The sequence below is a fragment of the Myodes glareolus genome, chromosome 25 (assembly GCF_982192425.1).
Source record: "Myodes glareolus chromosome 25, mMyoGla1.1, whole genome shotgun sequence".
Classification (NCBI taxonomy): Eukaryota; Metazoa; Chordata; class Mammalia; order Rodentia; family Cricetidae; genus Myodes; species Myodes glareolus.
Window position 1 is genome coordinate 37342692 of NC_142050.1, and position 18895 is coordinate 37361586.

General features: G+C 47.8%; 1 protein-coding gene across 3 annotated transcripts in view; it reads right to left on the reverse strand.

Moving 5' to 3' along the window:
* Window positions 1–2186: 2186 nt before the first annotated feature.
* Window positions 2187–18895, reverse strand: part of Slc37a3 (solute carrier family 37 member 3) — a 39981-nt gene continuing 23272 nt past the window's right edge. For 2 of the 3 annotated variants that reach the window (XM_087901816.1, XM_087901815.1), the window contains 8 exons: window positions 17700–17784; window positions 16798–16976; window positions 14704–14845; window positions 13290–13391; window positions 12656–12703; window positions 11685–11836; window positions 4781–4846; window positions 2187–3610 (listed from right to left, as the gene is read on the reverse strand). In XM_087901816.1, coding sequence (XP_087757942.1) covers window positions 3518–3610; window positions 4781–4846; window positions 11685–11836; window positions 12656–12703; window positions 13290–13391; window positions 14704–14845; window positions 16798–16976; window positions 17700–17784 — 867 coding nt within the window. In that variant the 3' untranslated portion in view covers window positions 2187–3517. Of the gene's footprint in view, window positions 3611–4780; window positions 4847–5348; window positions 11503–11684; window positions 11837–12655; window positions 12704–13289; window positions 13392–14703; window positions 14846–16797; window positions 16977–17699; window positions 17785–18895 lie in introns of those variants that run through there. The other variant, XM_087901817.1, reaches the window with a different exon arrangement.

Sequence of the window (18895 nt, forward strand, 5' to 3'; positions counted from 1 at the left end):
ACTTCTGGGTTCAGCTGGCTTCCAAGGGCACTACACAGAGATGCCGCACATTCATGCAGGCAAAACATCCATATACATAAAACAAAAATAAATTTAAGTAAGATGGAGTGTGATCAAGGAAAACAACGTCACCGTCACCTCCACACACCTATACACAATAAACACACACACACACAAATGCACGCATATACACACATGAACCTAGAAGCCACAGTCACCAAATATACAAATGAACAAATACACACATAAACTCAAAAATTAAAATGCTCCAGAAGTCAAAGGAAGGAGTTAAAAAAAAAAAAAGTCCTGGGAAAAGATAAAGCTATTACCAGTATCAAACACATGGGAAAGGTTTTGAACACAAAGGACTGAGGCGGGAGAGCTCCCAAATTCAATGAGCTCCACAGGCTGCCATGTGGGTGGAAGAGGATGCGGTGTCCTCTTTGGTACAGGCGGTGCCGCCGATGACGTCACCGATGACTACAGCAGAACAGCAGGCAGAGCAGGGCAGTGCTGGCAAGCTTCCTGGCTAGTTACCCCGCTCAGTAGAGCCAGGAGGGCAACAGGAAAGAAAAACAGGAGTTTAGTCAGAAAAACTAGTTGGTACAAGTGGAATCCCTTGTAGCCAGGCGTGGTGCTCGTGTGTCATCCCAGGGGGGCAGAGGCGGAGCATCGCAGTGGGTTTCAGAGCACCAGGGGGAGCCAGGAGGCACCCTGGGCTGGAGCGGCAGTCACCCAGTGGAGGAGCACCCGCACAGCCAGACGGCACAGTGGCCCTGCATACTAGCCGCAGCACCGTGGAAACAGATCGCCACGCCCTAGTCCTTCAACCGAGTTGTCAGGAAGGGATTTTCTGCTTTCCCTAAGCTCTCACTTAAGGATCATGTAACTACCATTTTTAAATTCTAGAACGTGACATATTTGAAGGACAAAATGTTTCCCACCCAATAATTCTTTATCTTACTGGGTAAGAGCCTCATACCAATATTTTTGTTCCAAATTATTTTTTAACTGACAGAAGATTCTTTATCAAACCAACTTTCATTATGGCCTTTTCTCCCATGTTTGATATGTGCTACTATGTGTGCATAGGTGTGTGGGTACACTCGCACAAGGAGGTCAAGAGTCAACATTGCATGTCCTCTATCACCCCCCCACACTTTTCTAAGATGTGTTATTTACGTGTACACTAACCCTAACCCTAGCCTTGTTCCACCTGCATGCATATAATCTCAGTGCGTGCAGGCCATGCCCGTGAAGGCCAGAAGAGGACGACACAGCCCTGGAGACTGGAGTTAGGCAGGTGATCATGAGTTGTCACGTGGATTCTGGGAACTGAACCTGGATCCTCTGGAAGAGAAATCAGCATCCTCTAAACTGCTGGGCCATCTCTCCAGCCTTCACACTTTGCTGAGGCGGGGTCTCTCCCTGAACCCAAGCTCACTAATTCAGCTAGGTCTGCCTCCACCTCCTGAGTGTGGGGATTACAGGCCTGTGTTGCTGCACCCAGCTGGTCACGTGGGTGCTGGGGGCCCACACTCAGATACCTATGCTTACTTCACTCAGGCCGCTCCCCAGCCCCTGACTTTTTCTTCCAGGGAAACATTTAATAAGAAAGTAAGGTGACTCGTAAGCATTTGTTAAAGTTACTTCCTTTGCAGGTAGGCAGAAGTAGATCAAGAGAGCAAGATGTCGTTTCACCCAGCTCCGAGTCTTTATAACTCCATTTCAGGTACAGCTTGGAGAACCACAGAGAAAGGGGTGCTCGTGCATAGGAAGCTCAATTGGAAAAGAAAGCACTGTCTGGTATCTGTACCTGAAGATGCAGCATGAAGGTCCTGCTGAAGAGGATGGAGCTCTGAGCTACGCGTCAACAAGAGGTCAGTGATAACAACAGGGCTCACCCAGGGGCAATCTGCTGCAGGGGGTGGGGGGCAGGTTTTCCCAGCACCTCCAGCAATGCTGTCTCCCAGTATCTAAGGCAGGGCAGCAGTTCGACCTGCAAGGCTGTGGGCTAAGTGTCTGCTGGCCAGGGACAAGCAGTGCCGGGCATCCGTTGTACTTAGGTAGAGTTGGGTTGGGAGTGCAGTGCAGCAAAGAGATGCATTCTGGGCATGTGCAAAGCACGCTCCATCCCAGGGCCAGGGCAAAGAAAAATGAGAGGCAGCGAAGAGCTTGAACAGAGATTAAATAACCAAACGGCTGGGCATTTATTACAAAAGTTGTTTCTTTCCCCTCCCTTCCTAAACTTGTTTCCCCTTTACGTCAGTGACTCAACAGTAAAGTGACCAGAAGTCTGCAGATTAAATAACAAGTTCGTCAACACATATTCGGAGCATAAAGCAAGAAGTGGAAGAATAGTCCCTAACCCAATGTGAATTAGGTGGCCCTCAAAATTGCACATTTTCCTCCTAGTCTGTTTACATAATTTAAAATGTATGTACAGAATGACCTTAAAGTATTGATTCATATAGAATTCAGTCTTGCCAGGCGGTGGTGGCGCATGCCTTCAATCCCAGCACTCGGGAGGCAGAGGCAGGCAGATCTCTGTGAGTTCGAGGCCAGCCTGGTCTACAAGAGCTAGCTCTAGAACAGGCTCCGAAGCTACAGAGAAACCCTGTCTCAAAAACCAAAAAAAATTTAAAAAAAAAGAATTCAGTCTTGGAGAGATACACTCTATCATCTTCTAAAAAGGACAGGACAGGCCTCAGGCCCTAACAATCGACTACCATGATTCAATACACACACCTCACACCCTGCAACAAAGAGCCTTTGCCTCGTCTCTAATTCTAGTCTTCTGAGGTAACTCCAGGAATCCAGCTGCGACGGAGACCAGTTTTCCAAGAACGAGGCTACAGAGCATGACTTCTCGGAGAGCCCTAATGTGCCCAGACTGTACATCTGAGGTTGAAAGCTCCACACTGGAATGTCTGCGATAACTTATAGTTCATGAACGGAAGACTCCTTCTAGGAGTCGGTCAGACGTGAGTGAAGTCGGAGAACAAGCTGACAACCATTCTAGACAGGACGAGGATTTCCAGAGGCCACAGAGTGACCCAGCCACAAACACAGTGCAATCATGGCTCTGTCCGAGGCGGTGTCCGGCCTGAGTTCTGCTCTGACGCCTTCATGGTGATCCACTCTCTGCACCTTGCTTTCAGAGGATCACACAGCAGTCTTCTCGTCAATACAGACTTGCTCAACTCTGCCTCCTGTTCACTTAGCTCTGAATTAAGACTAAAGAACAAGGGTCCAGGACCAAACAACACGTCAGGTTAACGGGATAAACCGACAAGCCCAGCAGGGAGGCTGGCAGCTCCTTTTCCTCTCAGTACGTTCACCAATATAATTTAAAAAATCATCAATAACTGCTGTAGTGTACAAAAATAATCCGGCCCTTACTCGACAGCGTCTGGGCGCGGTTGGCAGTGTTGCGTGACGCCTGACAAGCTGAGCTTCCACCGGCGCCTTGACGACCCACAGGCCCTCAGGAGTCCGTTCTCTCTCGGGGCACCCATCATTCACTCAGCGTATGAGCTTGTCTTCTTTGCACAAGAGAGAACACTTCCCTCACTATTAACGGTGAGATAAACAGAATTGTACAACTTGTCTGTGAAGAGAAGAAGGTTTTAAAATGAAGAAACAACTTACTTCTGTTAGAGCATCATTAGCAATGGGTTCGAGCGAAAACATTCTGACTTCGCAGGAAGGAAACAGTCTTCAGTGAATTAGAGAACAACTTCTGAAAATTAGATGTATGTGTGTGACCGAATCTGAGTCATTAGAAGCTAGAGAAGAGAGTCCCGTTAACATAACTAGTTCATGTTAACCTATGCTGGTCATCCTTGGAACAGGCTAGAGACAGCTGCCTGGAGCTAGGTGATGGTGGCCAATTAGGATACCTGGTTTCAAGGATGAACCGCCCACAGATGAGCGCAGGCTGACCAGTCATGAGCACTGTCCCATCAGCAACAGAACAGACTATGTCACATGCCTTTTCAACAGAAAGCATTTTAAAAGCAGGCCTTCTGGGCTGGCTGTCTTCTCATGAAGCACAACACCACAGCGGTGTTATCCTTTTGCTGCGGTGCCTTTAAGAACTAACCACGCCCACCCCAGCGACTTCTGATCTCCTCGCTGCCATCTTAACTCTCTCTCTCTCTGTCCCGTCTCTTGGTGTGTACACATGTGTCCCTATCTCTCCATGTTTCTCTTTACGTCTCTCTGATTTCCTCTTTTTAAGTAATAAATATCTCCCTCTTCTCTAAGTAATAAATGTTTAGCTTTATGTATAGCCTTATGTCCATTTACTCTGCTGTCCACCGCATCCAGCAGCCTGACTCTGTCGTTTGCCCCGGGACCCTGCACTGCCCTGGTGGCAGCCTCTGGCTGGCTCGCAGGCTGCCCGGGGCATCCCAACATCGTATTCTTTTTAAAGAACAATAAGCGGAACAACTGCCCCGCAGACAGTGTTAATCAGAGCTTCACTACAAAAGTAACACTGTTGCTTTGCTTCCGAGTTCTCAAAGGCCTGTTTAGCAGCGGCCAGTCCGCAGCCCAGAGCACACGATCAATGCCTGGCGATGTATGAGGAAGCCTTTGCTTCTTGGGAACTGGCTCCTTGAGAAAAGAAATGAGTCTTTTCAGCCCAATCAAATGTTACTTTTCACACTAACGTCTTTACAAGCAATCGGCAATTTTGTTGGCTTCAAGTAGTGATGAAATCAAATGTTCTAAATTAAATAGGAAAAATGGCTAACGAAGAAAAGCACACGCTTACCATGAGAATGAAAAAGTAGAAAACCCACATCCATCCAAGGTTGTCCTGGATCAAAGACACCAGATACTAAAAAGAAGAAAAGGAAAATATGATCTAACTCTGTATAAATTAACAAAGTGCGGGCTGGGAACAAGGCTCTATTGATAAAACATTTAGCTAACATTCACAACGCCACTTAAACTGAACACAGAACTGAACTTGCCTGTGATCCAGTCCTGGAAGGGGTGTCAAAAATTCAAGGTCATCCTCTACCAGCCTGGGCTACTGAGACTCTTCCTCAAGAGAACGGAGGTGGGGGGGCTTGCAGAGACAGACAGTCCAGTGGTTAAAAGCACTAGCTGCTCTTAATCACAACCACCTGTCACTCCGGCTCAGGGGAACCCACGCCCTCTTCTGACCTATGCAGGCAGCAGACGTCACGGAGCAAAGCGCTCAAACACTGTGGAGGCCCAGAGAGGCCAAAGAGTTTGGGACTTGTTTCTAGTTCATTCAAGGTTATGGTGCTTCTAACAAAGGTCCCACCTAGTTGTAAATCAAAGTTCTGCTCTCCCAAGACTTTCTTCGCAAACGCCAACAGGTGTGGCTAGGCGCCAGACCTCCTGCTCCAGGAATAGGGAAGTAGTTGGCTCTTATCTAAAACAAAAGTCTAAGGATCCAGGGAGTGGTTTGCCCACAGAGTGTTTGGTCTAGGGCTCAATTTGTATGTTAATGTTGTCTTTTGTTTTACTTTTACCTTTTGAGGTCAGGGGTGTATTAACCAGTAGGAAATTAAACTTTCAGTACTCACAGAGAACTTCCCTCCCTATACTATCCTATATGTTCCTGCGTTTTATTATTTTTGTTCACGTCTTCATATTCTTTACTATATTTCTAAATTCCCACACCTTCACTCTGGAAAGGGTATTTTTGCTGAGGCTGGCCCCCAATAACACACAAATAATATAAATGAGACAATGTAGTTTAAAAGATTAGTCAGGGGCTGGAGAGATAGCTCAGTGGTTAAGAGCATTGCCTGCTCTTCCAAAGGTTCAATTCCCAGCAACCACATGGTGGCTCACAACCATCTGTAATGGGGTCTGGTGCCCTCTTCTGGCCTGCAGGCATACACACAGACAGAATATTGTATACATAATAAATAAATAAATATTAAAAAAAAAGATTAGTCAGGACTACTCTGGAAAATCAGGAGCTGGGGGTTCAGTAACATCTTGTCATTACAAAGATCTCCCACATATATGCTCCCATAGTGAGACAGAACTCACCACGCCAGGCTGCCAATCTGAATGCTGGTAATGTCTAAGGGCTTGGTCCACCACCCTGGCTCCATTTGCATTTTATTACCGGCTCATTCTATGCAAAACTGCAGAAGCTACACTCTGGCTTGCTCCACTCACTTTGCTCCTGGAGGAAGAACAGTATCTGCTGTGCCTCCCGCCCCCTCCTCATCTCCCAGGCCCGAGAGCTGCTGCTTTCAGAGCAAGCTGTCGCCCATGCTGCTCCCTTCCTAAGTGTTACTGTGTGGGCCTGGGCAGCTGGAAGTCGGTCCCAGTGAGGGCGGCCTCAAGTGCCCTCTCCCTTCGCACCACACGATCTGTTCCACAATGGAACTCTTTCCCTTTATTTTATTTTTTGTTTGTTTGGGACTTGGGTTTTATTTTTCTATTTTTTTGTTTTTTGAAAAAGGGTTTCTCAGTGTAACCTGGCTGCCCTCACTTTGTAGACCAGACTGTCCTCGAACCCAAAGAGATCCACTTACCTCTCCTCCCAGGTGCTGGGATTAAAGCCACCACACCTGGCTTTTCTCTTTACTTTTAACTACTGAAAAGAGGCTAAGAGCGCTTAACCCAGCTTCCCCCCTCCCCGCGCCTTACTACAGGAATATCTAACACAAAATTTGCTATTTTATGTTTTTTTTAAAGAGTGTGTGTGTGTGTGTGTGTGTGTGTGTGTGTGTGTGTGTGTGTACATATATGTGCAGGTGCGTGAGCTTGTGCCCAAGAGAAAAAGCTGAAAAAGGCATTGGGTGTCCTCCTCCATCACACTGGCTATTGCTCTGAGGCTTCCCTGGCCCTAGGGATCATGTTTTCTCAGCTGGGCTGGAAGCCGCCAAGTCCCAGTAATCCTCCTGTTGATGGCTCTCTCAGAGTTGGGGTTACAGGTAAGCCTGGGATTCCCAGCTTGTTACCTCAAGGCTGCACAGCGGGTATCCTTCACCCCGGGCCATCTCTCCAGCCCCCAGTTGTAACCATTTTTAAACAACACAGGTCAGCAGCATCAATCACAGTAACGATGATGTGCAACCACAACAGCATTTACTTCCCAAATCTTCACCTAGAACAAAAGCTCTATAAACCACAGCACCCACACCCGAGCCACTGGCAAGTTCTAGTTTGTTGTTTTCTTCTCCCCAAACCCCTCTGTGGCCTAGGCTGGTATCGATAGCATTATATAGTCTAGGACAGCCTTGAATTTGTGGCAATCCTCTTGTCCGTCTTCCAAGTGCTGAGATTACATGCATGGACCACCATAGCTGCCTTAATAACTTCTATTTACTTTCTGAAGCTGTGAATTTGCCTACTGTAGACATTTCATGGAAATAATTTGTGTTTTTTTTCCGTATTATTTATTAGTCACTCACTTAGCAAATTTTCAAGGATATAGTAAGCACACATCGGCATTTCATTCCTTTTCACGGATAAACAGAATTACACTGACTGTATATACCATGTCTCTTTGTTTTCATTTTTGTTTTTCAAGACAGTGTTTGTAGCTTTGGTGTCTGTCCTGGAACTAGCTCTTGTAGACCAGGCCTCAAACTCAGAGATCCGCCTGCCTCTACCTCCAGAGTGCTGGGATAAAAGGTGTGTGCCACCACGACCTGGTTATACCACATTTTTTAATCCATTCCTCTGCTGGATGCCTGTTTCCACCTTTTATCTACTATGAATAATACTGTAACAAACACCAGCACACAATTGTTAGTCCCTGTTTTCAGCTAAGGAGAAGGGGAAATAATGCAGGAATACCAGACCACGTCACAGAATAATTTCACATTTGAATTTTTGGGGCAGGGAATACCCACGTTTTCCACAAAAGCTCTGCTATTTTGTTTATGTTCATGTCGGCAAAGTAAGGCTCTGATTGTGCCTGGACACACAGATGTGAACCATGTGAGTGCCTGGTCCTAGGAAGGCTGGAGTCACAGCCAGTCGCAAATCACCGTGTCCTCTGCGAGAGCAACCAGTGCTCTTACCCACTGAACCATCTCTCCAACCCTATTTCCTGTTTCTTAATTACAGCCATCTTCACTAGGAATGAAGCCAGGCCTCAGTGTGGTGCCAGTTTGTATTTCCCTACTAAAGCTATCGAGACTCTGTCTGTGTGTTATAAAACAAGGATTCAATTACACCCTTTTCACGTGGACATCTAGTTTGTCCCATACCGCTGCTGAAGAGCCCGCTTCCCTTGCTGAACGTCTTGACGCTAGTGTTGAAAATCACCTGACCACACAGATGAGGTCACCCATACTAACCACAGTATCACTCAACTATGTGCTGGGAAAAGCTAAAGCAGGGTGATTGGGCGATGTAGCCTAGGTCCTGATAAAGAGGAAAGGCTCAAGTCCAGCTGGGTGCAGTGGGGCCCAGCCTGGAGAGCAGCGCAAGCTCCAACCCACAAAAGGACAAGTCCCACCCCATCAGAGCTTCCAAACAGTAACTATAACTCCACCTCAAAAAAAAAAAAAGATTTATCTTTCTTTCAATTGTTAAAAACCCACGACATTTTTCTTCCTCGTTGCATGTATGCGTGTGCATGAACATCCACCACTGTGCGTGTGGAGGTAAAGAACAGGTGGTCAGGACTGGGGGCAAGTACTTCTGCTGAGCCTTTTGCAATAATAATATCCTTTTGCAACATTATGACCAACTCCAAAAGAAGACCATCACTCCCTAGCCACTCCACCCTGTACAAACACCAACCTAATCTTTTTGTAAGTTTACCAATTTTAGACATTTCATCTGGATAAAAGGACACTGTGTCTCCCATGACTGACCTCTTTACTTGGCATATTTTTGAGGTTCATCTATGCTGTGGCAGCTCGGGCCTTCGTTACTTTCTAACTGGGGGACAACACTCCAGCACATGGATACTGTCACATCCCATTCATGCATGTATCTGCTGCTGGACATTATGCTCTTTCTACATTTAGTGCCTAAAATGTTTAGGTTTCAATGTAGACATTTATTCTCATGTCCCCTTAGTAGACAATGCAGCTGGATCAGATCCCCAAATGTGTGTCCAGAATGCACTAAGGGGGCTGGTGAAATGGCCCAGTGGGTAAGGACACTTGTTGCCAAGCTTGACAGCCTGAGTTTTCTCTCCAGAACCCAATCCCAGAAGCAAAGAATCGATTGCACAAACTGTCCTCTGACCTCCACATGTGTGACACAGCACAGGTATGCCCCACACACATACACACAAAATAAACAACATACTAAGTTTCATACAAAAATGGATGAAATAGTTCACTTTTTCGGTTTTATAGAGACAGGATGCTGCCGTGCCTTGGAAGACCTGGTTGTCACTACACAGCCCAGGTTGACCTTAAAGCAATCCGCTGCTTCTGAGGCTGGGATCACAGGTGTGCACCATCATGCTCAGCTTGGAACAATCTGGTTTTCAAGGAACGCAGACTCTGGTACAGACAGCGCACAGACACCCAGGCTGGCAGTCGAACATCATGGATAACGAGTGAGTGTTCTCCTGGAGGCATGAACCAGCTGCTATGGCAACCAGAACGGAAAAACAACAAATCCTTGAAAAGTCAGGGGAAGGTAGAGGCAACACCATCACTTGGAGCAGCCGAGGGAATAGCTGAGGGCCAGGAGTTTTAGCCTTCAGAGTTGGTGAGGCAATGGCAAGTCATTCAAAAATCCCCGAGAGGCCAGGCATGGTGGCCCACACCTTTAATACTGGCACTCGGGAGGCAGAGACAGGCGGATCTCTAAGTTCCAGGACAGTCAGGAACACCAGGAAAGCTAAGAATGATTTATTCCTGACCCCTGGCCTGATTGCGGGGGTCAGTATGAGGGTGACGCGATCACCATTAGGATCTCACTGATGTGTGAGACATATAGGAATAAAACTCCAAGAAGTCAGGCATGGGAGAGCACAGGTCTATTATCCCAATCCTTGAGGGGTGGATCAGAAACTCAAGGTGGTGACAGTCTATATAGCAAACTCAAGGTCACCTGGGCTATGGGAGAAACTCTCCTCAAAAAGGAAAAAAAAAAGTTCAAAGTAAAATGTCTGTAGTATCAATTACAATTACCCACCTAATTCACTTAGAGAGCATTAGTGAGAAACAATTAAAAATACTCAGTTTAGTTGGGCAGTGGTGGTGCACGCCTTTAATTCCAGCACTTGGGAAGTAGAGAATGGTGGAGCTCTGTGAGTTTGAAGTCAGCCTGATCTACAGAGCGAGTTCCAGGACAGGCTCTAAAGCTACAGAGAAACCCTGTCTCGAAAAGATAAAACAAAAATGAATGAATGAATAAATAAATACAATACAATACTCAATGTGATGGGACCAGAAAGATGCCTCAGAGGGTAAAGACCCTTGTTACCTGAGTTCAAGCTCCAGAGCCCACAGTAGAAAGAGAACAAATTCTGACAGGGTTGTCCTGCCTTCCACACATGTGCCATACACCATGCATGCCCCTGCTGTGTGTAATGCTCTTATACACTGTAAAGATTTGTCATTCATATTGGTTTAATAAAATGCTGACTGGCCAGGCAGGAAGTATAGGTGGGACAACCGGATTAGGAGAATTCTGGGAAGAGGAAAGGCAGAGATGCAGTCACCAGCCAGAAGCAGAGGAAGCAAGATGAGAATGCCTTACTGAGAAAAGGTGCCAAGCCATATGGCTAAACATAGATAAGAACTATGGGTTAATTTGAGTTGTAAGAGGTAGTCAGTAATAAGCCTGAGCAATAGGCCAACCAGTTTATAATTAACATAGGCCTCTGTGTGTTTATTTGGGACTGAATGGTTGCGGGACTGGGCAAGACAGAAACTTCCGTCTACACGCCCCCACATATAGACTCACACACATGTAAATATGTAGGTGTATAAAATAAAATGTTTATTCACTGTCCCTTCAGACATGAAGCCTTCTGAATGGGTGACAGTGGCCCTGTTTGATTTCTATCACAGAGCATAAAGACGTATTTCTCCTGACTTTGTTAATTTTTTCCCCTGATCATACACTCGAATATCCTAAGTATCAACTGTTTCCTGTGCGTTGCTTTGGAAGCAGCGTGTCTCCTGCGTGCCAAGAGCAGTGCCAGGAAAGGCTACAGGGGAACCAAACCATGATGCTGCCCTCAGGGAGCCTGCATTACTGCAGTGAGCAGACGCTGATACACATCCACTCCATGGCTGTGTACCATCAGGATAGTCCACTGTTCCTTACTGCTTGCTCTCTCACCAATCAAAACCCTCAGCTAGCAGTGATTCACCCACTAATCAGGCAAACCAGCAATCTTCAAGTCACTGTGACTACTACAGTAGGGCCGTCTTAGCCTCTCCGGCATCCACAGGGAAATTCACAGATCAACAGGCTCCATCCCAGCAGGTCCACAGGTTTCCAGTGTTCCGCATCCCAGATGATTACGGGATAGGGATACCTAAGTCACCCTCTGGGACCAGTCACAGATGTCTGGGCATGGAGAACACAGACTATACTCAGAAGTAGCTGTGCCGCAATCTATGGTCACATGAGATGCCTTCCATATCAGGTCCCACCTCTCAGAGGCTGAAAACCTAGGGCTTGCTGTACAGCGGCTCGCAGCACAAGAGCGCCACCTACCGTGGGAGCCGGCAAGCACACGCTGTTCTCACCTGGCCCACAGCGGCACCAATACTCCCGGTTCCGTCAACGATTCCAGTGACGGTCGCCAGTGCCTCGCTGCTCCCTTGGATCAGTTCCTGGCGACCCAGGTCTGCAGAAATAGCCGAGCTAATCATATTGGACGGTCCGCCAATAAAAAACCCTGAAGCCATAACGAGAACAGATTCGTGTTAAAATATGACCCATAACTCTAAGACAAAACATCAAAATGGTGGGAAGAAACAGAAAATAAGGGAAGTGCTCCCAGCTCCCAGACGGTATTTTCACATTAACTGGGATCTACTCTTCTAAAATCTCTTCCCGAAGGATGTGACACGCTAGTGTCTGTACAGCACCTATGGGTAAGAACAAAACAGCGGAACACATGGCCTTCCTATCGCTCGATCCACCCAAGGCAACAACACACTGGCAAGAGAGGGACAAACAGTGCTGATCCAGAGGTACAGGGACCCTAACTGCCACCGCGCTCATAAAGTCAACCCACGGGTGGGTGTGGCGTGGAGGTTGTAAACTGGGTCATCTTATTGGAATCAGTCACACATCTTGCTGAATTAAAAAATAACACACGCACACACCACACACACACCACACACACACACACACATATATCGTGTTCCTTAATCGTACCCAAAATTTTACCTAGTGCTCAGGGAAATACCGACCCAGTTCAGCACCAGAGAAGAGCGAGCTGTCCTGAGCTTCCAATGTGCTACCTTCCTAAGTCACTTTCTGAAGTCAAATCCAGGCCTGGGGCAGCAATCTAAATGTTTAGGACACCTCTCCACAGGGACAGTTCCTATCACAGAGGGTTGAGGGGGTCAGTCACAAGCACAGGGGAGAACCTGGCAAAGAAGGCATCGATTGAGTGCGAAAGAGCAGAGGTTTTAGTGTCGTCCATCTGTGGGAGACAGCGTTCTCTGACCCCCAGAGGAGCACTGAGTGAACAGAATGTCTGCCATACCTGTGATGGTCATCAGAAGGGCATTGATGGACTTATTGTTTGGAGAGCCTGTGAGGGAAGAGACACACAGCACGGTGACTTGTCAGGCACAGCAGTGGCATGTGCCTCCCTCAGTGCACAGCGGCTGCATCCCCGACACCTCACAATCCCTCTGGAGACAACAAAGACAGACGACTCTCACCGCCCCTTCCAGCTTTTGTCCTGTCTGCCTCTGGCTGCTGCTCAAGCTAATGAGATGTCTAAAAGCCAGAGAAGACTCTACCGTCTTTAGAACATGCGTGCGCGCGCGCGCGCGCGCACACACACACACACACACACACACACACACACACGGCCTACTAATTACCATCTTCCCGCTTTTGAAACCTTGCCCCCTTTTATGGTTTTATTGGCTCTAATGCTGTCCCTCTGGAGCCGCCCCTCAAACAAAGCAATACACTCCCAAGCAAGCTTTTAAACAGACTCACAAAGCAGGAGAGATGCCAGTTTCCTTCCCACACAAATAAAACAATGTGATGACAGTTCCCAGGCACCCGGAGCTAATCACGGCTCTCCCCATGGCTGACCACTGACTCTGAGCGAGTGTCTACCTTCAAGTAATCAGGAATCAAGGCAACTGCAAAGGGATACTCACGACTATACCCAACAAGGGACCCCACCGCCAGGAACAGGCTGAGGGCCAGCACGGGTGCTCTCTTCTGCAGCACATCGGAAATGAAGCCTTGCAGAGTCCCACCTTCAAGCACAAAGAGCACACATGAGTGGGAAGCAGCCGTGGCCGGGCACAGTTATCTGAGGCCCACTCCTCAGGGGCCAAAGGCACAGCTGGCTCTCTCAAGTCTCCCCTCCCTGCAATGATGGCCCATGGACAGGACACCACAAGTCAGGCATCAAAGTAAGAAAAAAGAAAACCATCAGAACCATTATTATCCGTATTTACTATTTTCCCCACCAAATAAAGAGTGGGTGATCCCTGGATTTTCTTCACTCTAACTTAAAGCAGGATGAACTGAGTGAACCTTACTGCCAGCACCCAGGAGGCCGGAGCAGGAAGACCATAAACCAGAAAGCAGCTCGGGCTGCCTAGTGTGGGCTTGGCCTCAACAACACCAAGTTTAAGGAAGACGCCTCACAAGCTATCACCAGAACGTCTGAGCTGCAGCATTCCTTCTGCACCGAGGTACCTTTAATTTTGGAGGACACAGAACATGGCAGGTCTCGGGCTGTCTATATCACCTTTGGCTCTGGACCTAAGGCTACCAATGGCCGAATTCAGATACGAGGCCAGTGTGCCACCTAAGGGCCTCCTGTGCCGTTCATGCGCCCAGGGTAGCTTGGTCTTACTGTAGCTCTGTACGTACACATCATGGAGACAGAGATGTTAAGGTGGGGCCCCAGTGTGCAATCCATTGGCCTCACTTAACAGTTTATTGTTTCGTTTTTGCATTTCTGCCTACACCACAAAGACACCTGTAAAATCTGTTGCGGAACTAGGGTTGTTTATTTGATAGCATGCACAAAGTCCAGGGTTCAATCCCCAGCCTGGAAAATAAAACAAATCCTCTACACACAGCAAGGCAATTGCGAATACAGACATACACAAGACAGGAAAGGAAAATCCCTGCTCTTCCTCCCTCTGATATCTGACAATCTACCCGGAAAGGTGCTGTGTTTGCTTCCTCGGCCAGAGACAGGGGGACAGTGAGAGGAAGCCAAAGCGAACATATTCCCACTCCACCTTGAAGCTCTCACGAAATCAGCTTCAAAGCCAAGCCACCCCTGAAAGCATACAAAGGAGCTGCATTTAAAGGAATTCCCGAGCGGTCCCAAGACAAAGGGACTGATCCATCAACCAAAGACTAAGAAAAGACAGCCTATGAATCACAGCCGTCTCGGGCTGCCTCTCCTCTCTATGGACTTTTTGTTCTCACACAAGTCTGCATGTTTACTGGTCGGGTGGGTTGGGAGAGACGGCTGTGGAGCAAGCAGTAAAACTTCAAATGAAGCAAGACGCCTGCCGGTGTGGAAGGAGATGCGCACATGCGTACCTACAATGCCTCCGACATCGTACCAAATGGACAGCTTGTCAGCTTCGGCTTCCTTCCACCCGAAGTTGTTGCTCAGATAAAAGGGCAGCCAGAAGAAGAAGGAGTAATTCACCAGTTTCAGGCAGGCATAGGCCAGTGAGTACTGCAAGAGAAACACAGCTATCAAACGGCACAGCGTGATTCCCTGACTTTACCTGGGAGCCCTCTTCTCTTGACTTTCATTGGCTTCTTAAAAAAAAAAAAAAAAAAAACACCTTAAAATAAAATAAAAAACGCATACAGCTTTTTCTTAGCCAGCTCCAGTGTCTTCTCCTATCAATTCCTCTGCTAAAGGCAAGCCAGTGTTTGGAACCCGGGGAGCAGTGCACACTGTACCCACATTTCTTTATTCAGACAAAAGGTCCATGGTATCCGCGCTGCCAACCCGCATCAGCCACGGACGGATCAGCCTAGCTAACATCTCGGCTCACACTGCAGGCAGCCAGATTTCCTTGGTTCTCTCCCTACACAGTTAATGCTGGAAACTACGGAGAGCAAAGTGGCCCAGTCACACACAGAAAGAGAGCCGCCTGAGGACTATTTTCATATTAGAGCTTCCAAAAAGCCCTACATCCCACAAAGGAGAGCATCTCTGGTGGGCCAAAAAGGAAGGGATGTGCTCATGACTGGCCTCCTGGCTCGCTTTTGAAGGAGAGCGGCCTTAAGTGGGTGATGGCTGAGACTCCTGTGTCCAACACATTATTACCAGGAAACCCTGACTATTAGCATCAAAGGGAAGGCGGAGGCAGAGGGCTGACTTCAAAGGGTGTCTGGCTAGTACACTCCTGCCCCTGAGCGTCAGTCATTCCCCAGGTGCCACTTGTTCTAAAAGAGCTTCTAGCAGGGCAGCAGCCACCCGTAGAGAGCCAAATCCCAACCAGCAGAGCTCACTGCCCACAGGCTGCTACAAAGACAAAGGCACGGGTTAACTGACTTCCTTTCCACCCCTCCGGAGCTGGAGAACAATGGCTTAGGAAGGACAAAGGAACCAGCAAAGGAGCTTCTTGTTTAGTCACAGCAAACCCAAGTTCTGTCTCAACCCAAGCAACTACCATCAGAATGTTTTAATAACTGAAAGAAAGGATCTTCCTAAGTACAGGCCCATAAGTGTTCCTAATGCTAGCCATTGTCCCTGGAGTCAAGCCTTTCAGGGTGTTACACTTATATCTGAGCAACCCTTGACTACCTGTTGGAAGGGTTAGGTTTTTTGTTTTTTTTGGTTTTTTGGTTTTTAGCAGAGAGACATGAGGCAGAAAGGAGTCGACAGGGACAGGAGAGGATGGCCTACAGACGAACTCCAATGGGGGCGGGGACAATGCATAAGCATCCTGAAAGCAAGGTGACAAAAACAGGTGCTTTGTCAACTACACCACCAGCCGGTGCTCTAGACCCAGGCAAGATGGGTGTCATCGCCATCCCAGAGGAAGGGGAACTGAGTGGCAAGGATGGGTGGGGTGACTTAACCGGGTCTCACAGAAAACTAGCGGGCAAGCTCGAAACAACCTAGGCCTCTGAACTTGCACTGCAAGAGTAGGGCACCCAAAACATCAAGACAGACAGACTGCAGCAGAAGGGGTCTGGCTCACATAGAGGTTTTCCTGACTGCAAAGGTTGTGGAAACACTGGAATGTGTTACCAAGAAATACTGAATATTCTGCCCTGGACAGGGCAACAGCCTGCTTCCTGGAATGACCAGAAGTCACAAACAAGGCCGAGAGTGAACCATTCAGAACCCCTCTAGGTTCGTGTAGATGCCACAGACTCAAAACACATATTTAAAACCTTGTTATTTTTGCCTCAGTGGTTACAAGCTAGGTGAGGGCAGTGGTTCATGGGCTACATCTGGCCATGTCTGTCTGCAGCTTTTATGTGCTACAGAGCCGAGTGAACACACTAAGATTTTTCAGTTCCCCCAAGCTGCAAATATTTAGTCTCTGGTTTTTCAAGGCTATCAGGGAAGCTGAGGGATGCGACACAATTATCTCAAAAGAAAACGTATCAGCAGAATGAAAGCAGCATGACCCCCGGCCAGGAAGGAGCCGGATGAGCCCTTACCGGTATGACTCCAGGAAGGCAGCAAGCCTGGTGAAAGCTTATCGCCCTCACTGGGGGGACAGCCCCATCCTCTTGGATTGAATAATTGGGCTCGTATTCGTCTTCATTTTCAGCTCCGTTAATGAGGGGCCTGTGTGAATCTTCTTCTGGGTTTTCCTCTGCCTCAATACTTGGAAGACCTAGGACAGCAAAAACAGCAGTCATTTACAGAGCACTACCCGTGTACCTGCCCACGTGTGTGCCTGCCCGCACTTGGAGGCTGAGGCTGTCCTTATTTTCCTCGTGTTGAAGACCTAACTAAGGTTCAGACACCAAGGAAATTAAAGCCAATGAAGGTTCCAGAGTCTGTTGGCTCAAAAATCAGAAAAGCTGCACACCCCCGTTCTTAAGGCTTCACTTGTACACACTCCATATTTAATCATAAAGAATATCAAACTGGCTGGGTGGTGGTAGTGCACGCCTTTAATCCCAGCACTCGGGAGGTAGAGGCAAGCGGATCTCTGTGAATTCGAGATCAGCCTGGTCTTCAGAGCTAGTTCCGGGACAGCTAGGGCAGTTACACAGAGAAACTCTGTCTCAAAAAACAAAAACATCAAACCGAATCATCTTCCTGAAGGAAAAGAATCCAGTCTCAAGATGTGACATTCTTAGTATCTCAATTACACAAAACGTCTACAAATGTTTGGATTTTCCTGCACTCAAATGTGAGCCTCACTCCCCTCAAACACATGCAGTGGTAATAGACCTGGCTGTAACTGGACAGGATGCACAGGGCAAAACTGCTCCTTAGTGCCCTGAGAGGAGTGTGCAGCTTTCCTCCGAGAATCCCAGTTCCTGTCCTTGGACCTCCCTTGGCTCACAACAGCATGCTATTTTGAATGGAAGAGATGGCTTCTCCTCACCAATTTCTTCTGGTGACACTAGCAGTCCAAAGAAGATGACAATCCCGCCAGCAAACTGCACAGACGCGGTCACCAGAAAGGCGTACTGGAGGAGAGGGGAGATGGCTGAGGTGAGTCTAACTCAGAGGTGGTCATCACAGCTGTGTTCATTACAGACACACGAGGGGAGGTTGGGAGAACTTCAGGACCCAGGGCTTCCAGGCTAGGCACTGCCCAAGTGTCCTGACATGTGAGTCCCCATTGCATTTTCCCAAGGACATGCAAGGCTCACAGAGGATCATTAGGGTCCCCTGGATACCAAGTGGCACTATTAATATTGAAAAGTCAGGATTAGCCCCCAAAATCTCATTGTTTTTGTCATTCAAACTCCACACGGTATCTGCCCTTGAAGACATGTCACCCAGCTGAGCGGATTAAGCAATACCCTACAGTGTGAACAGGTAGCATGCAGCTAAATAAACAAGACCTAGGCCTAGCAGAAACCTACAGGATTTGAAGAAAGAAGAGCTGAAAGGAGGCTGATGCAGCTCGATGATGTTGAAGGACATGGTGGGAAATTATCCTCCTGGGCACAGCAGCAGAGGCGCTGGCAGTCTGGGGATAAGATGGGCGCTCCCTGCATGCCTTAGGGGAGGGCTTCTGCCTGGGACCCCGGGGAAGAAAACCATCATGGGAGATGGAGGAGAGCCTGAAAGACTCAGTGGCCAGGCTGTACGAGCTGCTTTATCGATACAGACAATGAGACAGAATTTTTAAACAAGGAACGACAAAATCAAAGCTGCCTTTCCAGAAGCCAGATCCAGGAGCAGCACAGGAGTGGGTGCGACAGATTGGAAAAAGTCTATGGGGGGAAAGGTGACTGTGATAGAGGATGGGCCTCTACATGGACCAGAACACCTCTTTCTGAGAGAGCAACTTCCTTTTAATTACTTAGGTTTCTAACTGGGCAATCTATTCAAGAAAATAAGCATTAAGAGGCGGAGTAAATCCTTCCTGCCCAATCCCTTCCCAATTCATCCAACTCTCAATTATCCAAACATATAAACAGTGCTGTACAATTTTTGCTCTGCAGGGACCATTGGGAAACATACGAGCTAATACAAGCATCTCAATCCCGCCTTTCTCCAAACTGGCATCTCAGGGCATACTGCCTGGCCTGCTTGCTGTCTGTGAGATCTTCCCAAGATCTTGATCTC